The sequence below is a fragment of the Sceloporus occidentalis genome, unplaced genomic scaffold (genome assembly GCF_023333645.1).
Source record: "Sceloporus occidentalis isolate IW3139 unplaced genomic scaffold, rSceOcc1.0.p SCAF_197, whole genome shotgun sequence".
Classification (NCBI taxonomy): Eukaryota; Metazoa; Chordata; class Lepidosauria; order Squamata; family Phrynosomatidae; genus Sceloporus; species Sceloporus occidentalis.
The window spans coordinates 1132511-1151976 of record NW_028317177.1 but is presented as its reverse complement, the minus strand read 5'-3'; the positions used below and the strand labels follow the sequence as shown (position 1 = coordinate 1151976).

Genomic DNA, 19466 nt, shown 5'->3' with positions numbered 1-19466 from the left:
GTTCATTTCCAGGCAGATATACTGCATAGAGAATGCTCATGGACAGCTGGTTCGAGACCTAGACTTCAACCCCAACAAACAGTACTACTTGGCCAGTTGCGGGGATGACTGCAAAGTGAAGTTCTGGGATACCAGGAATGTTCACGAGCCGGTGAAGACGCTAGAGGAGCACTCGCATTGGTAGGATTCACTGCCTTATGTTTGATTGTGTTTATTCAGAGCGCATGCAAAGCAAGCTGTTACATTTACATCATGCTGCTCAGAACAGATGGAGGAAGATGAACTGAACATGTATGTGTCTAAGCAAACAAAAGACCGAGAACACAATCGCTCTGAGGAATACATTCATATGTCCATGAAACATACGTGTGACAGCCTTGATGTGGCTTACCATTTTTACAGAGGGGGGAAGAGAGGTTTACAGTTAAGACCAGAAGTGGCCCTTGGTATACTCTGTGTGTACAGCGTACATTTCAGTAGATGCGTTAAATATGGAGAACACATTCGCTCCTATTAAAGGTTAAGGTGCATTAGCTTTTTATAGGTTCATTCAAGGAACCTTGTTTACTTAGGCTTTGTCACATATAGGGGTAGTTGAATTCCACTATTTAAAAAATTAAAAGCAGCGTTTCAATTAATTTTCAGGGTAAGCAGTGAGACCTCTTTGGTAGTATCGGTGTAGCAGGAAGTATATCGAAAAAAAGCAGTTTCAAATGAACTAAATTTAGGCTGATCAGCTTGTTGGAACAAACCACACATGGAGAGCCGAATAATTAAAAAATGGAAAAAAAATTTCTAATTTTTTATTTTTTTAATTCTTACATTAATCACCCTGTTATCTTGCGTGAGAGTCATTTTGATGATACCTCTTCTGTAAATTAGATATACCTTTCTCTGTTATTATGGAGAGAGAGAGTTAAGGCTTTTCATCTGAAGGGGAAATTGCAGATAGCGGTTCCCCTGACTGAAAGCACATCATATAGAAATAACCAGACTATTACAGGTAGTGCGCTAAGTAGGAATGCACCGGGCATCTTAACGGAAGTACTCTGTGTCTTAGCTGAAAAGTGAAATCCGTAAATATTCTTTCCGGTCCTGTAAAAATAAAATAGGCTGCTCCGTTTATTCCAGTTTGGCATAGACCTTCCAAATTAGTGCGCTCGAGATCTGTGTAGGAATTAAACAAGGTAATTTTATATATATATAAAATAATGAACTTTGTTTTTTAATTCCGCATATAACTGCATATGAAAATGTAATGCACAATATGGAGAGATTTCTTTACTCATCAGAGATTTGCTTTGTGTGTTTTGTGTTCTAATTAAAAAAGAAAAAGACAATTGCGTCCTCAAACATTTTGGATTTCAAAAATATTCAATATGTAGAAGCTATTTTAGCACATTCAGACTTTGAAGTTTGATGTCGTTTCCTACATATCTCCTCAGTTTTTTTGTCATACCAAATATACAACCAGGTCAGTAGTGCTTTCAGACGTGACCCGTAGAATTCCTCGTCACGAATCCATAGTGTGACCAGCTTTTGGACTTTACTTAGCCCTGTTTCCGCCACAAGCACAATACAGTTTAAGAATTTATACCCTTTAAAAATGTAAGAGCTGGAGAGAAGGGAACAACGCCATGGAATCAATATACAAAAGACATGAAAGGCTTAGTGCCAACATAAAATATTTGGAAACATTGCTACAAGACCATGGCTTTTGCTACCAGTCTAGTAAAGGCCAACCTCAAAGGCACAACAGTTTGGTACCAATAAATGTTTCTGTATATGTCTTTGTGTAATCATGTTGGGTGCCTTTGCCAGTTGGAGTTTGATGGAAGAATAACCTCTTGGGACCTCTTACGTATCTTTTATCTTACGGAAAGTGACTTTGTAACTCTACTTTTTCTGTGTTGGATCAATAATCGGTAACATTACCGATTACAAGACTGGAGACTCCAACTCAACTTGGACCAGTACAGCCATATTGATTTTCACCTTATCTGCAGATTTGTATAGGCACATATATACAGAGCTTAGAATTTCTAGCAGAACCTTCTCCTGTGACTCTTATTGTTGGGTTTTAAATATAATCTTAACAGAAAGATGTAGTCTATTGGGTCCTGGGGTGAGAAACATCAATTTGATAAATTAAGACTAATGCATATCAATGCATGGCGATTGTTGAAGGGCCACAATTGCCCTCGCAACATATGAGACCCTTGGCCAATATGCATCCATATTGAATTGGCTATAAATCATTGGAACCGTTTTCACACAATAAGTTGTTTATTTTAAGCATAAAATAGCATCGCATGTAGTTTTGTCTTTAGTTCAGTGTGTCATACCGCAGACACGAGCAGTTGAAATATTGTGCTTTCAAAGTTAAAATGGATGTCAAATGTAGTCTGCGGTTGCCATGGAAATGTCACAATTTAACACGCAGCAATCTATATGTAATATGTACACAGGTATCATACAGCACTTTGTATGTATGTTATATTATAATAGATACTGATTGTAGTGAAAATACAGTTTACTTGACCATTTGAAGATTGGCATTGGTTCTTTATGATTATTTTAAATAAGTCCAAGTGACTCTGGGCTGCCATCTTGTACCGTGCTTGATGACTGCATGCACTATCCTGCTAAACTCTTCCATGTGCCCTTAGAGAGAAATGTCAGCTTCTTTGTGTAGAATTCATTACAAAGCATGGAGTCAACTACACTCCCAAATCATATGCCCGCTGTTGAAGCAGGTAACAAGTCAACATAAACAGGAGAAATTTGCACTTTATAACATAAGTTATCCACATGTTATTATATTATCATTATTATTAAATATATTGACCGCATCCCAGATATCACATGGCTCTAGCCACGCCGCGGGACCTCAATGCAGTTGGTTTATGTAATGACATAGTTTGCATGCTAAAAATACATAGGGGAATATTTAATATTCTCGGAGTCTTTCGAATGTTTCAACTTCCTGATATACCAATGCATTATGCAGGGCCAGTCTGAGGTTGCTCCGGGGTTCTTGTAGGAAAGCCCAGTTGGGATTGTCCTTTAATAATAGTTAGTAGCCTCTTCTCTTCTTTGGCATACTCCTGGTACTTCAAAGACTTTCCCATTATACTGCACAGAAAAGCCCTGTTCACTAAACTCAAATGGAGGATTTATTGGCTACTATGTTTTGGATGAACCCTGTAGGTAGTTTCTACCTCTCCAGGTACAACATAACATTACTGCTCTACCTTTTAAAACTTTTTCTTTCATTCTCATGTGTTCAATTTGTGAAATTAACAATTTCCATGGAAAGGTTCTGTATATTTGTGTGTAGCAATGCAGTGACTTGTTAAGATATTATTGAAATATCTGTTCTTAGTATTAGATAGTATTAGTGTGCTCACACAGTTCATAGAGCCGTAGTCTTGAGACATGGTGGTAGATGAATTATCACCTTCTTGGACTGCCCAATCTGGTGACACATTTAGCTGTAATCCTTACATGTTTGACATTTGACCATATTGCTCATTATCTAGCTGCTAAGTCTTTGATTGCCAATAATGATGGAATAATAAATATGGAAATTATTCCATCTAATATTTCAGGGTGTGGAGTGTCCGATACAACCATTCCCATGACCAGTTGGTCCTGACCGGAAGCAGTGACAGCAGAGTTATCCTTTCCAACATGGTATCTATTTCCTCTGAACCATTCGGGCACCTGGTCGATGATGAAGATTTGAGTGATCAAGAGGAAGGCCAACAGGAGGAGAAGTATGTTTATGCTCTGGGTTTTAAAAAACACAAAACTGTTTTCATAATTTCTCTATAGTTCCCTTTTTTCTACTCACGTTTTATGAATTGGCCGTTTTTCATCCCATGTTACATTCCAGCACTAAGGGACACTTCAGTCTTCACGTGAACTTTAATGCATATGATAGCCACATGATCTCTTTAAATTTTCACTTGGTTTCCATTCCAAATGCATGAACAATATACTTACCACCAGTCTAATGTATAGAGGGCTTTTTGGGGGCGTACAGCCCATGTTTTCCATTGCAGTGGAGGGCATCAGATCACCTTTTTTGTAACCTGGAAACACATCAGCATACGTTAATATCGGACGTGCTGGTGTCTAATACTCACTGTGATGGAACCCACTGAGGGGTTGTGTAGCGGACACACAGCAGGGGTCGCTATGGTTGTGTAGCAGACACACAGCAGGGGTCACTATGTTATACATGGGAGCGATATAGCAAGTTGGCTGTGTTGGCAACACTGCTTTTGAAACCGTGTTAATCAGAAAGGAATCTGACATCCCTTGTGGCAGGTGTGAGTTTCAGATTTAGATTACCTGTGTGGGCAGGAAGCCTAAATATTTCAGCGTGTATGTTAGGCTGAAACATGAGATTTATTAATTGACCTGCCAGCATATGGCATTACGTGGGATGGCACATATCAGGCCTCCAGGATTGGAATCATACACATTGCTGCTTGTGTATCACTATTCTAAAATTTCAGAATGTTTGTTTGAATGTTGCAAATATTTCTACTGGAAACTATTTCATGCCATATTAAACGTGCATTTAACCAGAATTCAGAGATCAACGGTGGGAGCTGTGCCATATCATTATGTGAATTTGTTTATTTCATAATGGAAGTATTATAGATCGGGAATTGGGGTAGTATTTTCTGTCTAGCCAACCTAGAGATATTGTAGCTTTGAATCATAAGGGTTGTAGCAAGGCACTAGCTGTTACGGGGGATAATCATACTTCGGAATCAGCGATTAGGTTTATTCACTAAAGTGTGAGTTGGCATGAGATGTTTGGGTTCCTTGAATTCACTATGTATTAGAAAGAGCCGTCCCTGGCCAAATGTGCTTTATACAGGACCATCCAAGATATTCTTTCTTCGTTTGTGGCTGGCTCAGTCTTGTACACCTCCCTTACTTACAAGCTGGACTAGCTCTGTTTAAGAGAAAAAAGTTAGTTGCAATGCACGGCATACTTACCATTGTCATAGACCATTGGATAGCATTGCCATGACATATTTATACCAACAGCAAATGTAATTATTGACATCCAGACACAAGGGTGGTGGTTTTGGGATGATCTATGACCACTAGACATTTTATCAAAGTCTTTCACTGTGCCTGTTATTTGTGTTCCTTTCTAACAATTACAGTGTCTGATAAATAAATGACATTGTTTCCCCAGTTAATTGTTTTCCCTCCCCATTCTTTTAGAACAAAAGAGCCTCTTCAGGACAGTATAATCGCCACCTATGAAGAACACGAAGACAGTGTGTATGCAGTGGAATGGTCCTCTGCCGACCCCTGGCTCTTTGCTTCTCTAAGTTATGATGGAAGGCTTGTTATTAACAGAGTTCCAAGAGCACTCAAATATAACATATTGTTGTAATTTGTGTGCTTGCTTGTGTGAAAGTGATGTCTCTACCAAACAATTTACTGGTGTCTACAGACTTGAAATATGAAATATGTTATTATATTTGTTTATTATGACCATTAAACTAAATGACCCGATGTAAGACCACGTCTGACCCTCTCTGATTTCTTTTCTGGTACTCTTTACCCAAGGTCTTGCTATTTTACAGAATTATAGGATTTTATCTTAAGGAATAAACATGATCTTTATAACGATCAAGAGAATTATCAATTGTTTATTTATATAGCATCATTTGAAGTGTTTGAAGACTAGGTAAATAAAAAGTATTGTAAATAGTAGGAAAATCTTAATTTATATGGTCGGGTTTATAATGTGGAATGATTGTATATAGTAGATTGTATGTTCTAGAATGTTGGGTAATATATTTCACCTCAATGCTCAGCTGCTTGGTCCAGCCACAGACTCAACTGGAAGCAAAATGTGGCTGGTGTTGTAGTATAGGAACGGGGCCTGAATATATATAGCGAGTATATAGTGTTGGGAAGATGATCCACTGTGAAAGACCAACCAAAAGAGATGATGAGGGATGACTGTTTGGAAGCAGCAGAGGAAGAGGGATACCATATCCCTCTCCAAATCTGCCGATGTGGCTTAAGTATAGGCACAAGGAAATGCATAGTGGTCTACAGTAAACACGTTTGAGGTTGGAGACATTGGAGTTGTTTAGTTTCTTATAAGAAGACTGGAGCAGGTAGATTTGGGGAAAGCAGAGTTGGGATCATTTGCGCATAAAAGGAGGAAGAAGAAGACAGATAAGGTAGGATTTTGATTTTGGGGACCTTCACTTGAGTTTTACACCTGAGCACTTATACAAAAGTTAGACTGAACTTATTGTGGAAAACTTCTAAGTAAAAGCGTTAAGGGAGAAACCTAGTAATTTAAAATGGATCTAAACTGTCCATAATGTCACCAAGGTCATTTGGCAAGTGTTGAACATGTTATTTATTTGTGCCTTCATCTCAATCAATGTATTTTGGGAATTCTTGGAAAGCTTGAATTTGGTAGATTTACATGTTTTTTCTAACTAATGTAACTAAGTAGCCTTTTAAATCGGACCACTAGTGAGTGAAAAACAAGTCATTAATGAACAGAAGATCCAGCCAATCCAATACCCTTTGACGTCTTGTAATAGGTACGGAAAGGATAAGATGCATATTTATTTATAGGTGAAAATCCATTCTCTATATCTCTGCTCATTTTACCCAAGGAAATCTGTTACAAGTGGATATTCATTGCTACTTAGTTGAAATGCGCATTTGGTTTGATTTTACACAGTATGCATTTTATCACAAGAACCAAAAGTAGGAGAGATGACCTTGCTGGAGTGTGAAATTATGGGTTTGAGACTGCAGAAATCAATAAACCCTGAGAACAAATTAATTTGAGAACAGACCATCTGGTACATGAGGTATAAAACTGTTGAAATCCCAGCTTGGCTTCCTAAAAGCAACGCACGTCCCTCACAGACATGCCTCTAAAGCAAGCACGTGACGGCGGTTTTACTAAGTAGAACAAACCTTACAGCCTTCTGGTTTCTGTGTATGTAGAGCAGTGTAAGGATGGCTTATAGATACTTGCAGTTCTCTGAGGTCTTTGTACTATCTGGCATTGAGACTCGGTTAACTTTTCTATAGGGTTAAAGACTGTGACATTGTATTTATGTATATGCCATATCTCACACGCCAACTGCACTGAACACGGTTACTTCTCATGAAGTTGAGGACAAATTGTTCACAAAGACGTAAGCTGTGACAGCATTTTCTGTCATTGTTCTATTCTGATTTATGTTATAGACCGGGTATTTTTTTTTTTTTATATAATCATTTTCAACTTTTTTGGTAGCTCTGTCTGTGCTGGAAGTGCTTTATCCAAAAATCCTGACCTGTTTAGGTCCCTGTAGTTCATAATGATAAGAAGTATTTCCAAGAAAGAGGCAATATATGTCACATCTATATGAAGATAATATGCAGAAAGAATGGATTATAACTGGTAAAGAAATTCATGGTGTCTGGTTTAAATAATATATCCTATGTCATGTTTATGTATGTACGGTAATAACATGAGTAGGTTTGGTACCCAGTCCAGTTCTCATTTTGGCACCTGGACCAGGGGGATTAGGTTCAAGGATTAAAGAGGCCACGTTTTCCAGCCACAAAAAGTTGCTGATACAGGTGACTAAGAACGATGGATAGAGTTTTACCAGGTTAACCTGCTCAGAAGTATTTGCTGGTGAAGTGTGGAAAGCAGTACTCCAAAAGGCCTAATGACCAAGATCCATTTCATGTTTTTTCATGGTTTTTTTTTTTTTTGTTTTTTTTGTACTCTCCCCTTGTGCTGCAATTTTGTTGGGAAATGTGAAACGTGAGATAAAGTTTGCTGAATCCAGAGTTTTGTGGACAGATGAGTGTAAGACGTTTAGGGGGATGCTCCAGCCATCATATGCATTTGATATGAGTGTCCTTTTAAAATTATCATTTTACTTCCAAATGCATGGAGGGATTCAGCCAAATCCCTCCTGTGTATCTGCAATATTTCCCCACCCTGTACATTCAGTGGACCACATGGACCTTTTCCAAGCACAATCCCCAAGAAGAATATCACAGACGATCTATAAAGGAGCCAGTAAGGTGCCAGTGGACATGAACATTCTGCCTAGGGTCCTGCTTACACTTGAACCCCCAGTGTCTATATGCAGAAATACAAGTAAAACACACATATATTTCAGGTAGTGGCTGAAACCCTTCAAATCAGAACAATGCAGGGGGCAATTCCCACTCTGCATCCTTTGCCAGCCATAGGCAATAGAAAAAGAGGGCTTACTTTATTTTCAACAATTAAATCAAAATATAGGCAGTTGTCCCGGAATGGAAAACCTGGAACAATGGGCTGCTGTCCCTTGATATTCTGTACATAGCTGTGCTCCAAATGCCCTAACGTTTATTTAATTGATGATAAAGCATGTAAAGCATAGATTTAATCAGATGAATCATTCCTCTTTTATTCTGCTTGTTTGAAGGTGGTGAACCTATAATATTAGCTACCATTAGGGACATGTCCCTTGTTCTTTTCCATTTCAGTGAATTATTTCATCCCTAATTTATTACATTTTGCCTGAATGATGAACACACTGTAGGCATCACAAGTATAATTGAACCTTATCAAATGATTCCTGTGTGCTTTCACAGTCTGTGTGTTCAAAAAGACACATCTAACATCATTCGGCATGTTTCCCAAATACAACCTTTTTATTTGGATATATTCTACCCTCTTGTAGAAAATACTAATACTCCACATTACTATACCTTTATCTACTGAATTGCTATGGAATATATAGCATTGATATTCTTTATATATTTCATGGTCTATGGGTATACACTATGCTTATTAGTATTATTAATCTCTGCCATTGGTTATCTCTTAATGCAATTGGATACCTCTTTTTTATTTCCTTTATGATCCCATTTGTGCGATTACAGCTTAAATGTGGAATCCTGAGGGAGGCATCTGAGTGAAAACCAAATATATGCTTGCTATATATTTTTATTATTTATATTATTCAGATTCTATTATTTATAATATTATCGAATGATTTATCAGTCCTTTGAAAAATATAAACAATTGTGTTGTCAAGGTAAACTGCATTTTATGGAATAAAGAAAGGCTAATAGTCATATCATATTCTCCATCATCAACTCTTAATTCTTCTGAGACTCTTTCCTGCAAGAACATCCAACATGGTAGTTAAATTTGAGTATCCTTCAACTCTTTTGCATTCCTACATGTTGTGGAGTAGCAGGGGGCTGTGATATCATGATATGATGTCATATTTGGAAGCTCACCATCCAGAGGACATCATCACAAAAAATACCTGCATTATTTCAGGTACCTATGTATCTTCTTGTAGACATGAAAAGCTACTGCTGACTACTATACAAACCTTCTAGCAGTAAGGGTAGTAAAGCTCTGGGATCCGCCGCCTAAGGATGTGGTAACCAACAGGACTGAGGCTTTTAGGATTGGACTGGATTTGACAAGTTTTAACTTCCACAGGGTGTGATTACAGGAATATTCTCGCTGTCCTTTTTTCCACTTTCTGGACAAAACTGTCATTGGTTAAGAGGAGTTTTTGTTTGCTTTCATCTGAATTAATGTAATTGAGGAATCTTAAAAAGGGTGAATCTGATAGGTTGAGAAGACCCAAGTGTTTCTATGACACATACTTGTCAATGCATAATGTTGAAACCAGAGTCCTGTCAACCTGCTTCTCAGGTAGAAAAGATGCAGAATATTGCGTAACGAAGCATGGAGCATATGCAGAATGTAGTACAGTGATCTGCGCATGTACTTTATCAGGTGTGCGGATATTTAAGAGTTACATTGGAGTTAAACTGGAGGGAAACGACATACCAAGTACCACTGCAGACAGCAGCTACAACACATCATCGGAACCAGATCAACACAACCCCATTAAAGCAGTCCTCTCCTATTGTATCACTTCCCCCTCAACAATCGACTAGATTGTAAGCTCACAAGAGCAGGGCCCTCTTCTCCTTTGCACCAGTTTGTTATTGTATGTCTTTTTGTATGTGAAATTGTTCTACTGATTGTAACAGCGCTGAGGAATCTGTTGGCGAAACCACTTTGGGCTCTTAAGATTGTATAATTGTGACTGCATAATATTGACATAACACATATATGTGATATCTATGTGCTCAGGGTTTTATTTCTTGTTCCAGGTAGCCCAAAAACCTAAAACTTCTGTGTCCCCCTGTTCTCCTAAAAGCAGTGCTTTTGGGGAAGAAATAAATAAATAAATAAATTAAAATATGGGACCTCTACCGTGCTTCATGAAAGACATAAAATACTTGTGTTCTTCTAAAGGCCAGAATAATGAAGATGGTTTTGTAAAGGAAGAAGAGTGTTTATGCACCTCTCTTTCTCTGCTACTCTATCTGCATACATCGAAAGGGTGGAACTCCCTAGACAGTCTCTCCCCCTATTCCCCTTACTGAGAGAGAGGGCGAGAGTGTGTGAATGAGAGTGTGAGAGTAAGTGTGAGAGTGAAAAAAACAACTAAATGCAAAACAACATAAAAAATGTCCACCAAACAAAATGCACAAGTCTACATGGCCTGAAAAAAAATATAATTTGTGAGGGTAAACTAAATAAGTTAGTGGGAAAAAAATAATATAAGCTCTAAAAATGCTTTGGTGCTTAAGTATAAAAAAAACACGTAAAACAACCTTGGTTTCTAAGAGGTTAATGCAGCTGGAACCCTTAGTTTCAATTACTGATAAATCACAGCCTGTGATACCTGAATATAATAACGAGAAGATGTGTTTAACCCTATGTGGACAGTTTATTAATAAATGTAACTCGGGCTGTTCTAGCGATCCTGTTATGACTCCATTCTGCAGTCCGACTTGATGTAGATACAAACTTGATGACATGGTGACCGGCCAGGAGGTTTTTGGAGTCCATTCTATTAATATGCTTTTCATGATGAGATACAACAATTGCGTTAAGCATTCAAAACAATTAAAACTAGAAACTTACAACTAAATTATACACCACCAACATTTCTACAAAAGTGTACTATGCACCTGTGGTTGCAAATTAAATGATCAGACAAAATGAGCCTCATTATTAAGATAATTATATCAGGCTGCCAGTCTGTCTCATAAATTCAGATATTCAATTGTCGGTGCCGATTTAAAGGGATACTACCAGCGAAATAAGATCTAATTTGAATGTACAGCGAATTTAACAATTGAAATGTGTTGTGGGAATTTGGATACTGATGCAGGAACCAAAACCCCTTGAAGGACACAGCTGACCCGTGCAGTCTGATGGAGAACATAACAACCCAGACTGAATTGTGAGCACAGGGGGCCCATAGCCAGATACGTGGTAACAAGGAAGAGGCAAGATAGGGCTCAGACAGTCAGATCACGGTCATAAACGTTAGACAGGTATGGGTCGAGGGAGGCAGCAATTATTGACGTCAGTAAACAAGCCAGAAATAATAGGTAGGATACTGTATAGACAGAAACTACCACTGGGGCACTGGAGTAACCAAGCACTGATGCTCTTGCTTAGTGCTACTTCATAGGAATGCCCATTGGGTTCAGCAAGCTGTCGGGAGCTGAACGGCTGTGTGCGTCTGTGTTTCGAATGGTGTGTTGTTGTGTATATGCATAATACATTAACAAAATATTGTATTGTTCGCTTCCATTGATGCATGTATTGTCGTGTGTTGCGGAACCTGTAATGAGTGCATTTAGTGCTCATGGGTGCCACTCATGCGTGTGACCCGTCCGCACACAAAAATTGGATGAGGAAGCAAGATACGGTATGGTGTCGGATACCCAGGGAAAGACAGAACAATAATGTATTCAAGTTTATATGTCTATGGGTATTGAAATATATGACTCAAAGAAGAGTTAGATGTTCATTCCCTCTATCTCATGGGTAACCCTCAGTGCTGTATTTTCATAATCCTAATAGCAGGTAATTTACAGTCTGTGACTACACGATATAAAATTATAACCCCACAGCCTGATATCTGGTTATCTCATGATTTTTACTATGAAGAGGGAAAGTTGCTGCTTCTCTAGAGCATCTTTATACTATCTTTGTTACATACCTAGCAGCATCTGGCCCTAGTTACAGTGTGAGACAAACAATCCATAACCATTGTTCAGTCCTAGCTTCCCAGAGGCACTAATGAGTCTGCTTACTAAGAAGTGGAGTTAAAGGTTAACTCGACTGACCAGACTGAGGTTGCATGCCCTCACATAGAAATACATCTTAAAACTGCCTCTAAATCATGCTTCTTTTTAAGTTGTGTTTTAGAGTTTCAAAGTTTGTTCCACGCCCCATGTAGCAAAATGTAGCACTAGTCACTAATTGTTAAACTACTATCCATTAATTGATCCGCTTTTTAAATAGAAGACTCCAAAGCTCCTTAACCCCATTGGATCCAAGGTTTTGGACAAATTATCTATGGCATGTAGCCATTGTTATAATTATGTTAGTGTTTACTTATGCACAAAGTGGTCTAACCAAGTGTTGGTAACCAAAGTATTTGTAGTGTTTTAACCTTCCTGTGTTAGAAAACAGTTACTGCGTTAAACTGGAAAAGTCAATTGGAGATATCAAATGATCCCTATATTGGGTTGGATGGACCAAATGATTTAAGTATTTTGGTGCCACCATTATCAATGAGTGATATGCATCATTAGCAGTCACATGGCTTTAAAAGGTAGTGACATTTAATTAACCAGCATTTTAATGTTAAAGCCTCCCCAGAAGCTGTGTTGGGGGCCCGCTCTTTGTATGTATGCTGTTTTAGATCTATATATATATATATAAAATAGAATCTATAAAATTCAGTTATATAATGTACTAAATGAATGCAAGGCTCTGATTCTGTACATTAGGTATGGCATTAATGTTACATTACATTTATTTATATAGTACCAGCAAGTCCCGTAGCACTGTTAAGATCAGTGGGATAATTTAAAGTCACAAAATAATAAACTGGTACAAAGGAGAAGAGGACCATGTGAGCTTACAATTTAGTCGGTGGTTGATGGGGAAGTGAAATAGTAGGAGAGGACGTGGATGGGGATGAGTTGTAGAGGTTGTTGGTTGTTCAGATGGCTTGATTATGATGATGGCTGATGAGTGTTAGGAGGAAGGTTTGTACACTTCTCGAAAAAGGTGGGTTTTCTGAAAGTCATGTATGAGGGAGAAAGTCTGATGGAGCGAGGAAGGGGATTCCATTGAAGGGGTTCAGCACTGGTAAAATCCTGAATACGGGAGTGAGAAGAGGGAATGACGGCAGAAGAGAGACGCAAGTCATGAGGGGAATGAAGAGGGCGGTTAGGGTATATTTGTTATATGATGACAAAGACCTTTTGGATGTCTGCTAATAGACACAGATGCCATTAGCGGCACATACTATTAGTGTCAGCCTCAAATTGCCAACCTGTTTATGAAAAAGCCTTCAGGAGTTCCAAACTGGGTATCCCCCACACTTCAGGGGCTTACAGTATGTGCTTTGATGCTTGTGTAAATATCTAAGATTCAGTTCACAGCTACGTTGCCAAATATTTCTGGAAACGTAACTACATTCGAGCAGCTTCTATGCGAAAAAAACATTTTGTAATATTCACAAATACACGTAATCATTTTCCTTTAAGAGTGTCCTGTTATATCTATTTAATAATGGAACCTAGGGGCAGGAATTAATTAAATATTTAAATTTCTAAAAAGGAATATAGTTTATATAATGCGAAAATTACTTTAGCTCTTGGCATTCCTACAAGATACGGAAAAAAAATATAATCCAATTCACTAAAAACCCCGAAACAGTCAAAATTTGAATTAAGAAATATAGAGCAATTTTTCAGTGTCTATGAGAAAAATTATCTGCTGGTTCTTGGGATGGATATTATTATAATTTATAATTTTTTTGCAATTATTGTATTTTAAATTATGTCATCTGTCACAAGAAAAGATGTAGTTCTTTATGCTCCACCTTCTTTAGTTACTCTCCATTGATGCAGTATATTTACATATAGGGGTAATGGGGAGAATTTGCTTTTATATGACAATTGTATGTAATTCTGATGATCATACCTGGGAACTTCTGAGCTCCGGCTACCAGGAGCCTTCCCTTGCAGGACGCGGCCATGACTGCACACTGACGTCAGCAGGCGGTCCCGTGACGTCAGCAGGCGGTCCCGTGATGTCGGTAGGCGGTCCTGCTGACGTTAATGGGAGTTCCCACTGACACCGGGGGCGTTTCCATTGATGTTGGGGGCATTCCCGCTGACATCGGGGGTTTCCTGCAGGGGATACTTGGGGTTCTGTCTGTACCCCATGATGCATAATAACTGTGGGATGGTACAGACAGGTTCAAAGAAATACACCACAGGCAGAATACTAGGATATTCCTGCCGTGTGCCCCTCCAGTGGGCTTCCTGCCGTGTGCCCTGCCAGTGGGCTTCCTGCCAAGAGACTTATTACCTTTACTTATTTGTCCTGCCAGTTTCCTCAATACAGACTATATCCTAGTATTCTGCCTGCGACTGGGCTCCTACCCGACCTGTTTACCCTGTTCGTGACACTATACTATCCACATTTGACACCGGTTTTGGCAGCTTGAAGCCGCTAATCACTGGCAGCAAAATACTACCACTGATATCAATAGAAGCACTTTTTGTTCAATTAGACCCCCTGGAAATCCCACATGATCTAGCACTGGAGCTGGGTGGCGGTATACTGCATGCAAGTCCAAACGCATCTCGTTCCATCCAAGGAGATGGCAAGAAAGGAGTGCAAATGCATAAAGGGGATTCTGACTAATGCCTCCATGCGTTTGGGGGAAAATGTTGATTTAGAAGGCATGCTCAGCTAGCATATGCATTAAAGTGCATATGACAGCTGGAGTGTCCTATAACTATGCCAGTACATTGTCGTATGCATTATAAGAACTCGAAGGATCTTCTCCTGCAAGAAGGTCTAAGCTGACCCTGTATAATGGTTAGTTCAAAGGTTATAAGACATATCAGACATTAACTATACATTAGACAGGACTGGTTTAATCATCCCTGCAGAATAGGTTCACAGGCATCGTAACTTATTCTCCTACAACCTCGCTGTGTATGTGAAGGAGTCAATATTTTTCTGATTTGGTATACATTTAGCACCTTATGGGGTGTACAATCAAAATTTTGTATTAGTTTCTGAAATGATACAATTATTTACTATGATATAATTATCTTATTTTAAATTTATCCCACTGGTAAATAAGAAGGCTATGAGGTGCTGGCCAAATGCGGTAGGAACAAGGCCTTAAGCAGTACAACTGTTTCTTAAGCGTTAATCACTACTGAGAAGACATTGACTGTGCTTCTTCTAATGCATCACAGAGAAGGCTGCTTGTCATAGCTATAATGATAAAAGATATGAGAAAGCCAATATTTCTTGCCTTTCCCTGCACAGCTGAAGCAATTTTATGGATGTGAACAGAAACATTATTTGCTAAGCCTTGGGGAAGGTGAAAACAGTCGGGATTCTTGAGTTACATGCAAATACTAAAGCATTGCTTGGAATGCACAAAAATACATCAGTGCCTTATTGATCCCTTGGAGGACAAAGCCCAATCCTAGAAATATATTGTAATGTTTCTACCCGCCAGTACGGGCTTTAAATCATGATTGGCGACTGGCTAGTATTGCTCTTTGTTTTTTTCATGATGTACAGAAGGACATGCTCTGAGATCACTCAATCCCTCCACACCTTAAATTAGCTGTGACATAGCAAAGCATTATAAAGGTCTGGGTGAAAGAAATCAGAGATATTTTTCTCTGCAAGAATTATGGGATCATAGAACTCTGGCCATAGGTTTTTGGTTTCTAGATTGCATATATATACGGTATATGTCTTTGTGCAAAATCTCCATCAAGATCTATTGAGATATCTCTATCAGGATATGGCATTCACTATTAAATCAAGATTAAAGTCATTCTTAGTGCTCTGTTCTCTGATAGGACCAATTTAGTCCCTCTCTCCATCCCAGACCGCAGTGTCTCCTGGAGGACCTTGTCGGGAGCCATTCTGTTTAACGTAGTAAAAGCAATAGCTGGATGCATAATTTATCTAATTTCTTCTATATCAAATATAATCCTAGTGATAGTCTGACTGGATTGTTGCAATGATAATAATCAGGCTTGGACTTCACTACAGTGAAGGCAAGAATTAAAGAAAACTTAAAAAAAATGAAGCTTTTTTGTTTATGACTGTACCTTTTTGATGTCAGGGCACTTTCCATTGAAATGTGTGAATACATTAATGATGATAACGAATTGGTTCATATCTCTTAGTAGAAGTATTATTAAACACTCATCTACAGACACCAGACAAGCCAGAAGGCTTGCTTTTCCCTCAGAAATCTCATGGTGCTTTCACAACCACAAGGGATTCTGGGTAGGTACATGCAAATAAGGTTAACAATTATCACCTTTGCCTCTATATCCACTTTATACGTGGATCCCTTGAAAGTAATTGCTCGCTGTACAAGACAGCCTTTAGACAAAACTCAGGAAGAGGTACAATAGCCAGATCACCACTCATGGACAGCTGTTTCGTCCTTCATGGGACTCGTCAGCATGAGGTTGTGATGTCTGGTGTCTGTAGATGAGTGTTTAATAATACTTCTACTACCCCTTAAATTTAAGTGGAAGGGTTTCCATCACCTTTTACCCACCATAACTTATATAATGATATTTCATATCTCTTGAAACAGGAGATGGCAGAATGGAGCACTCACCCCAACCACCTCCCAGAAAATCATGGGCAAGGATGGCCTACTGTGCTGATGCCATATCTGTTGAAGAGGGTTTATATTATAAATATTTTGTCCCCCACTAGAAAAATTTCTGATGACCCCCATATCAGGGCAGGATTTGCACTCCATAGGCACCCAGACATTACATTCAAGTTTATAGTGCCCTAGATGAACTTCCTCAATAAACTAGAAATTAACATCCCGTAGCTGTCCTTACCAGTTCAGCACCCTAAGCATCTACCTAAGTTAGCTATCTGTTAGAAGAAGTGGTGAGACCTGATGCAAGTTTCAACACCTGGACGAGACACCAGCACAAGCTGCCCTACAGTGCATCGCCATTCTCCTGGAGACTGCTTCTCTGCAATTGGGAACAGGTTACGCTTTGAGAGGACAGACTGTGTAAGTGGGAAATATTGTCTAAGTGCTGCTATTGCAGTGTGTGAACAACCTTAACAATTGTATTTGTTCTCTTGCATAGTTTAGTTATTGCTGTTATAATAATGCATGAAGGATACTCTGATACAATATATGTTTAGTTTAAAACAAGATGTCTGCCTTATTGTTTATAACTTTACTTTCTTAGGGTTTAATATCTCTGGAAGCCTCAGAAATCCAGTGGAGCCACGGCATCAGTAGACCACCAATCTCTCAGGAATTTGCAGAACCTCAGGATTGCCTGTAATCGCTAATATGGAGGTAGCCAAGTCGAAGACCAGCCTTGGATCGGGGTTAGTCCTAAAATAAATTCCAAGCATAAATTACCGTAATCCCTGGCCTTATGTATGAATTATATTCTAGATATCCTTAAATACAATATCTTTGTATACTTAGACAGCATGGACCTTCTGTCCCAGTGTATTCACACCTATTGTACCCCAATCAGCCCCAGACTGGCCATCGGGCACAGGGGCTGATGGAGCTGCAGCTCCAGGCTCCTACCTTAAAATAGGCCCAGTCAGGACCGGACTGACTGGGCCTATGCGGCCTCTACGGTCGCATTAACGCAGGGCATAAGGGGCACCTGCCCCTTAAGCCTGCCGCAACTGCGACCGTGTCCGCCACTCTAAGGGGCCGGAAAGCCCCCACCAGGGCCGGCCTTACGGGTGTGCGGCCGCACAGGGTTTAAGTTAAAACACCGGGGTTTTTTTTTTTACTTTATTTAACATCCTCCATGTTAAATAAAGTTTTTGTTAACTTTAATTTAAGCCCTGTGCGGCCGCAGACCCCTAAGGCCGCCCCTGGTGGGGGCTTCCCGGCCCCTTAGAGTGGCGGACCCGGTCGCAGTTGCGGCGGGCTTAAGTCCTGACTGGGCCTATTTTAAGGTAGAGGCCTGGAGCTGCAGCTCCATCAGCCCCTAAGTCAATCCGGCCCTGCCGCGGGCCCGTTCGCAGTTGCTGCTTGCTCTGGCAACAAGGTAAGTAGGGTGAGGGAGGGGGGTGCAGTGAGAAGGGGCAGTGGGGGGGTTAGATAGTGAGAAATGGGGAGAGGGGGTACATAGTGAAAAGGGGGAACATAGAAGGGGCAGATAAGATGGGGAGAAGGGGTAGTGTGAATGCGTATGAGAATGAATGAATGAATAAATGTGTGGATGAATTGTGTGAATGCGTATGACAATTAATGAATTAATGTGTGGATGAATTACTTGAATGATTTGTGAGACTGCATTAATTAATGTGTTAATGATTTGTATGAATGAGTGAGTAAATGCAAAGATGGTACATGAAGGGTGGGCTTTAACAATAAATAAATAAATTAATAAATAAATAAAAATGGGCTGCTCTGGCTTAAATGCCCGGGCCTATTTTTTGTCCCAGTCCGGGCCTGACCCCAATCTTTGTATGACTTTTGAAATACTTATTATCCAGCTGCAACTATTGTACCTTCCCTTCATTAAAATGTAAATACACAGAAGGACATCTGTTAGGGCTAAATAGATATATAATATATATATATATATATAAAATATATACACACGTACCTATTCCTATGCATAGAGACACATAACCGAATAAGCGGACATTAAGACAAGAATTATGTTCGTTACTTTGGTTGCCTGTTTTAACTTGATGGATTCTATCACGAGATGCTTTGAGTTTGTGAACAAAGCTAGTTTTGGATTTGCCTTGACGTTTCAAATGCCTGCCGGGATCTAGAGTATCTGGGAGTGTATACAGCAAAGGAGAAGCGGGGAAGATAAATCAGATTTGCCATTCATTTTGCGAATTTTCTGTGTTGTTTTCTTCCAGGTTTCTAGCATCACTGTCCTGAAGATTGATGTCCAGTTTCTAAAAATTTAGTAACACGAAGCTGTTGAGGTTTTAAAAAGACAGTTATGTTCCTTGATTTATTTTGCTTTCTTTACAATATAAACTACTAATAGTTGTTGGAGTCTAAACTCTGGAAAGTAAAAAAAAAAAAAAGTGAATGTGAAAAGGTTTTCCAAAATTACATTTTTAGCATTTAATTTAAAATTAAACAAAAACTAAGCTTCAAGAGCCAATTAGCTTCCTTTTTAACATAAATTGGCTATTTACGTCTTTAAAGGGCTTCTCTAACTTTGTTGATTGCTATGCTAATGTAACCACCCTGGTATTAAAACACGCAAGTAAGATAAGTCATCTTAAGTAGGTGTAG

The 19466-nt window shown here is 39.1% G+C and overlaps 1 protein-coding gene across 1 annotated transcript in view; it reads left to right on the top strand.

The window, feature by feature from the left end:
- Positions 1-5428, top strand: part of LOC149278238 (EARP-interacting protein homolog) — a 65446-nt gene extending 60018 nt beyond the window's left edge. Inside the window, exons 7-9 of the mRNA XM_089502175.1 lie at positions 13-180; positions 3612-3779; positions 5254-5428. Of these exons, the coding sequence (XP_089358301.1) occupies positions 13-180; positions 3612-3779; positions 5254-5428 (511 nt within the window). The remainder of the gene's footprint in view (positions 1-12; positions 181-3611; positions 3780-5253) is intronic.
- The last annotated feature ends 14038 nt before the right edge of the window (positions 5429-19466 follow it).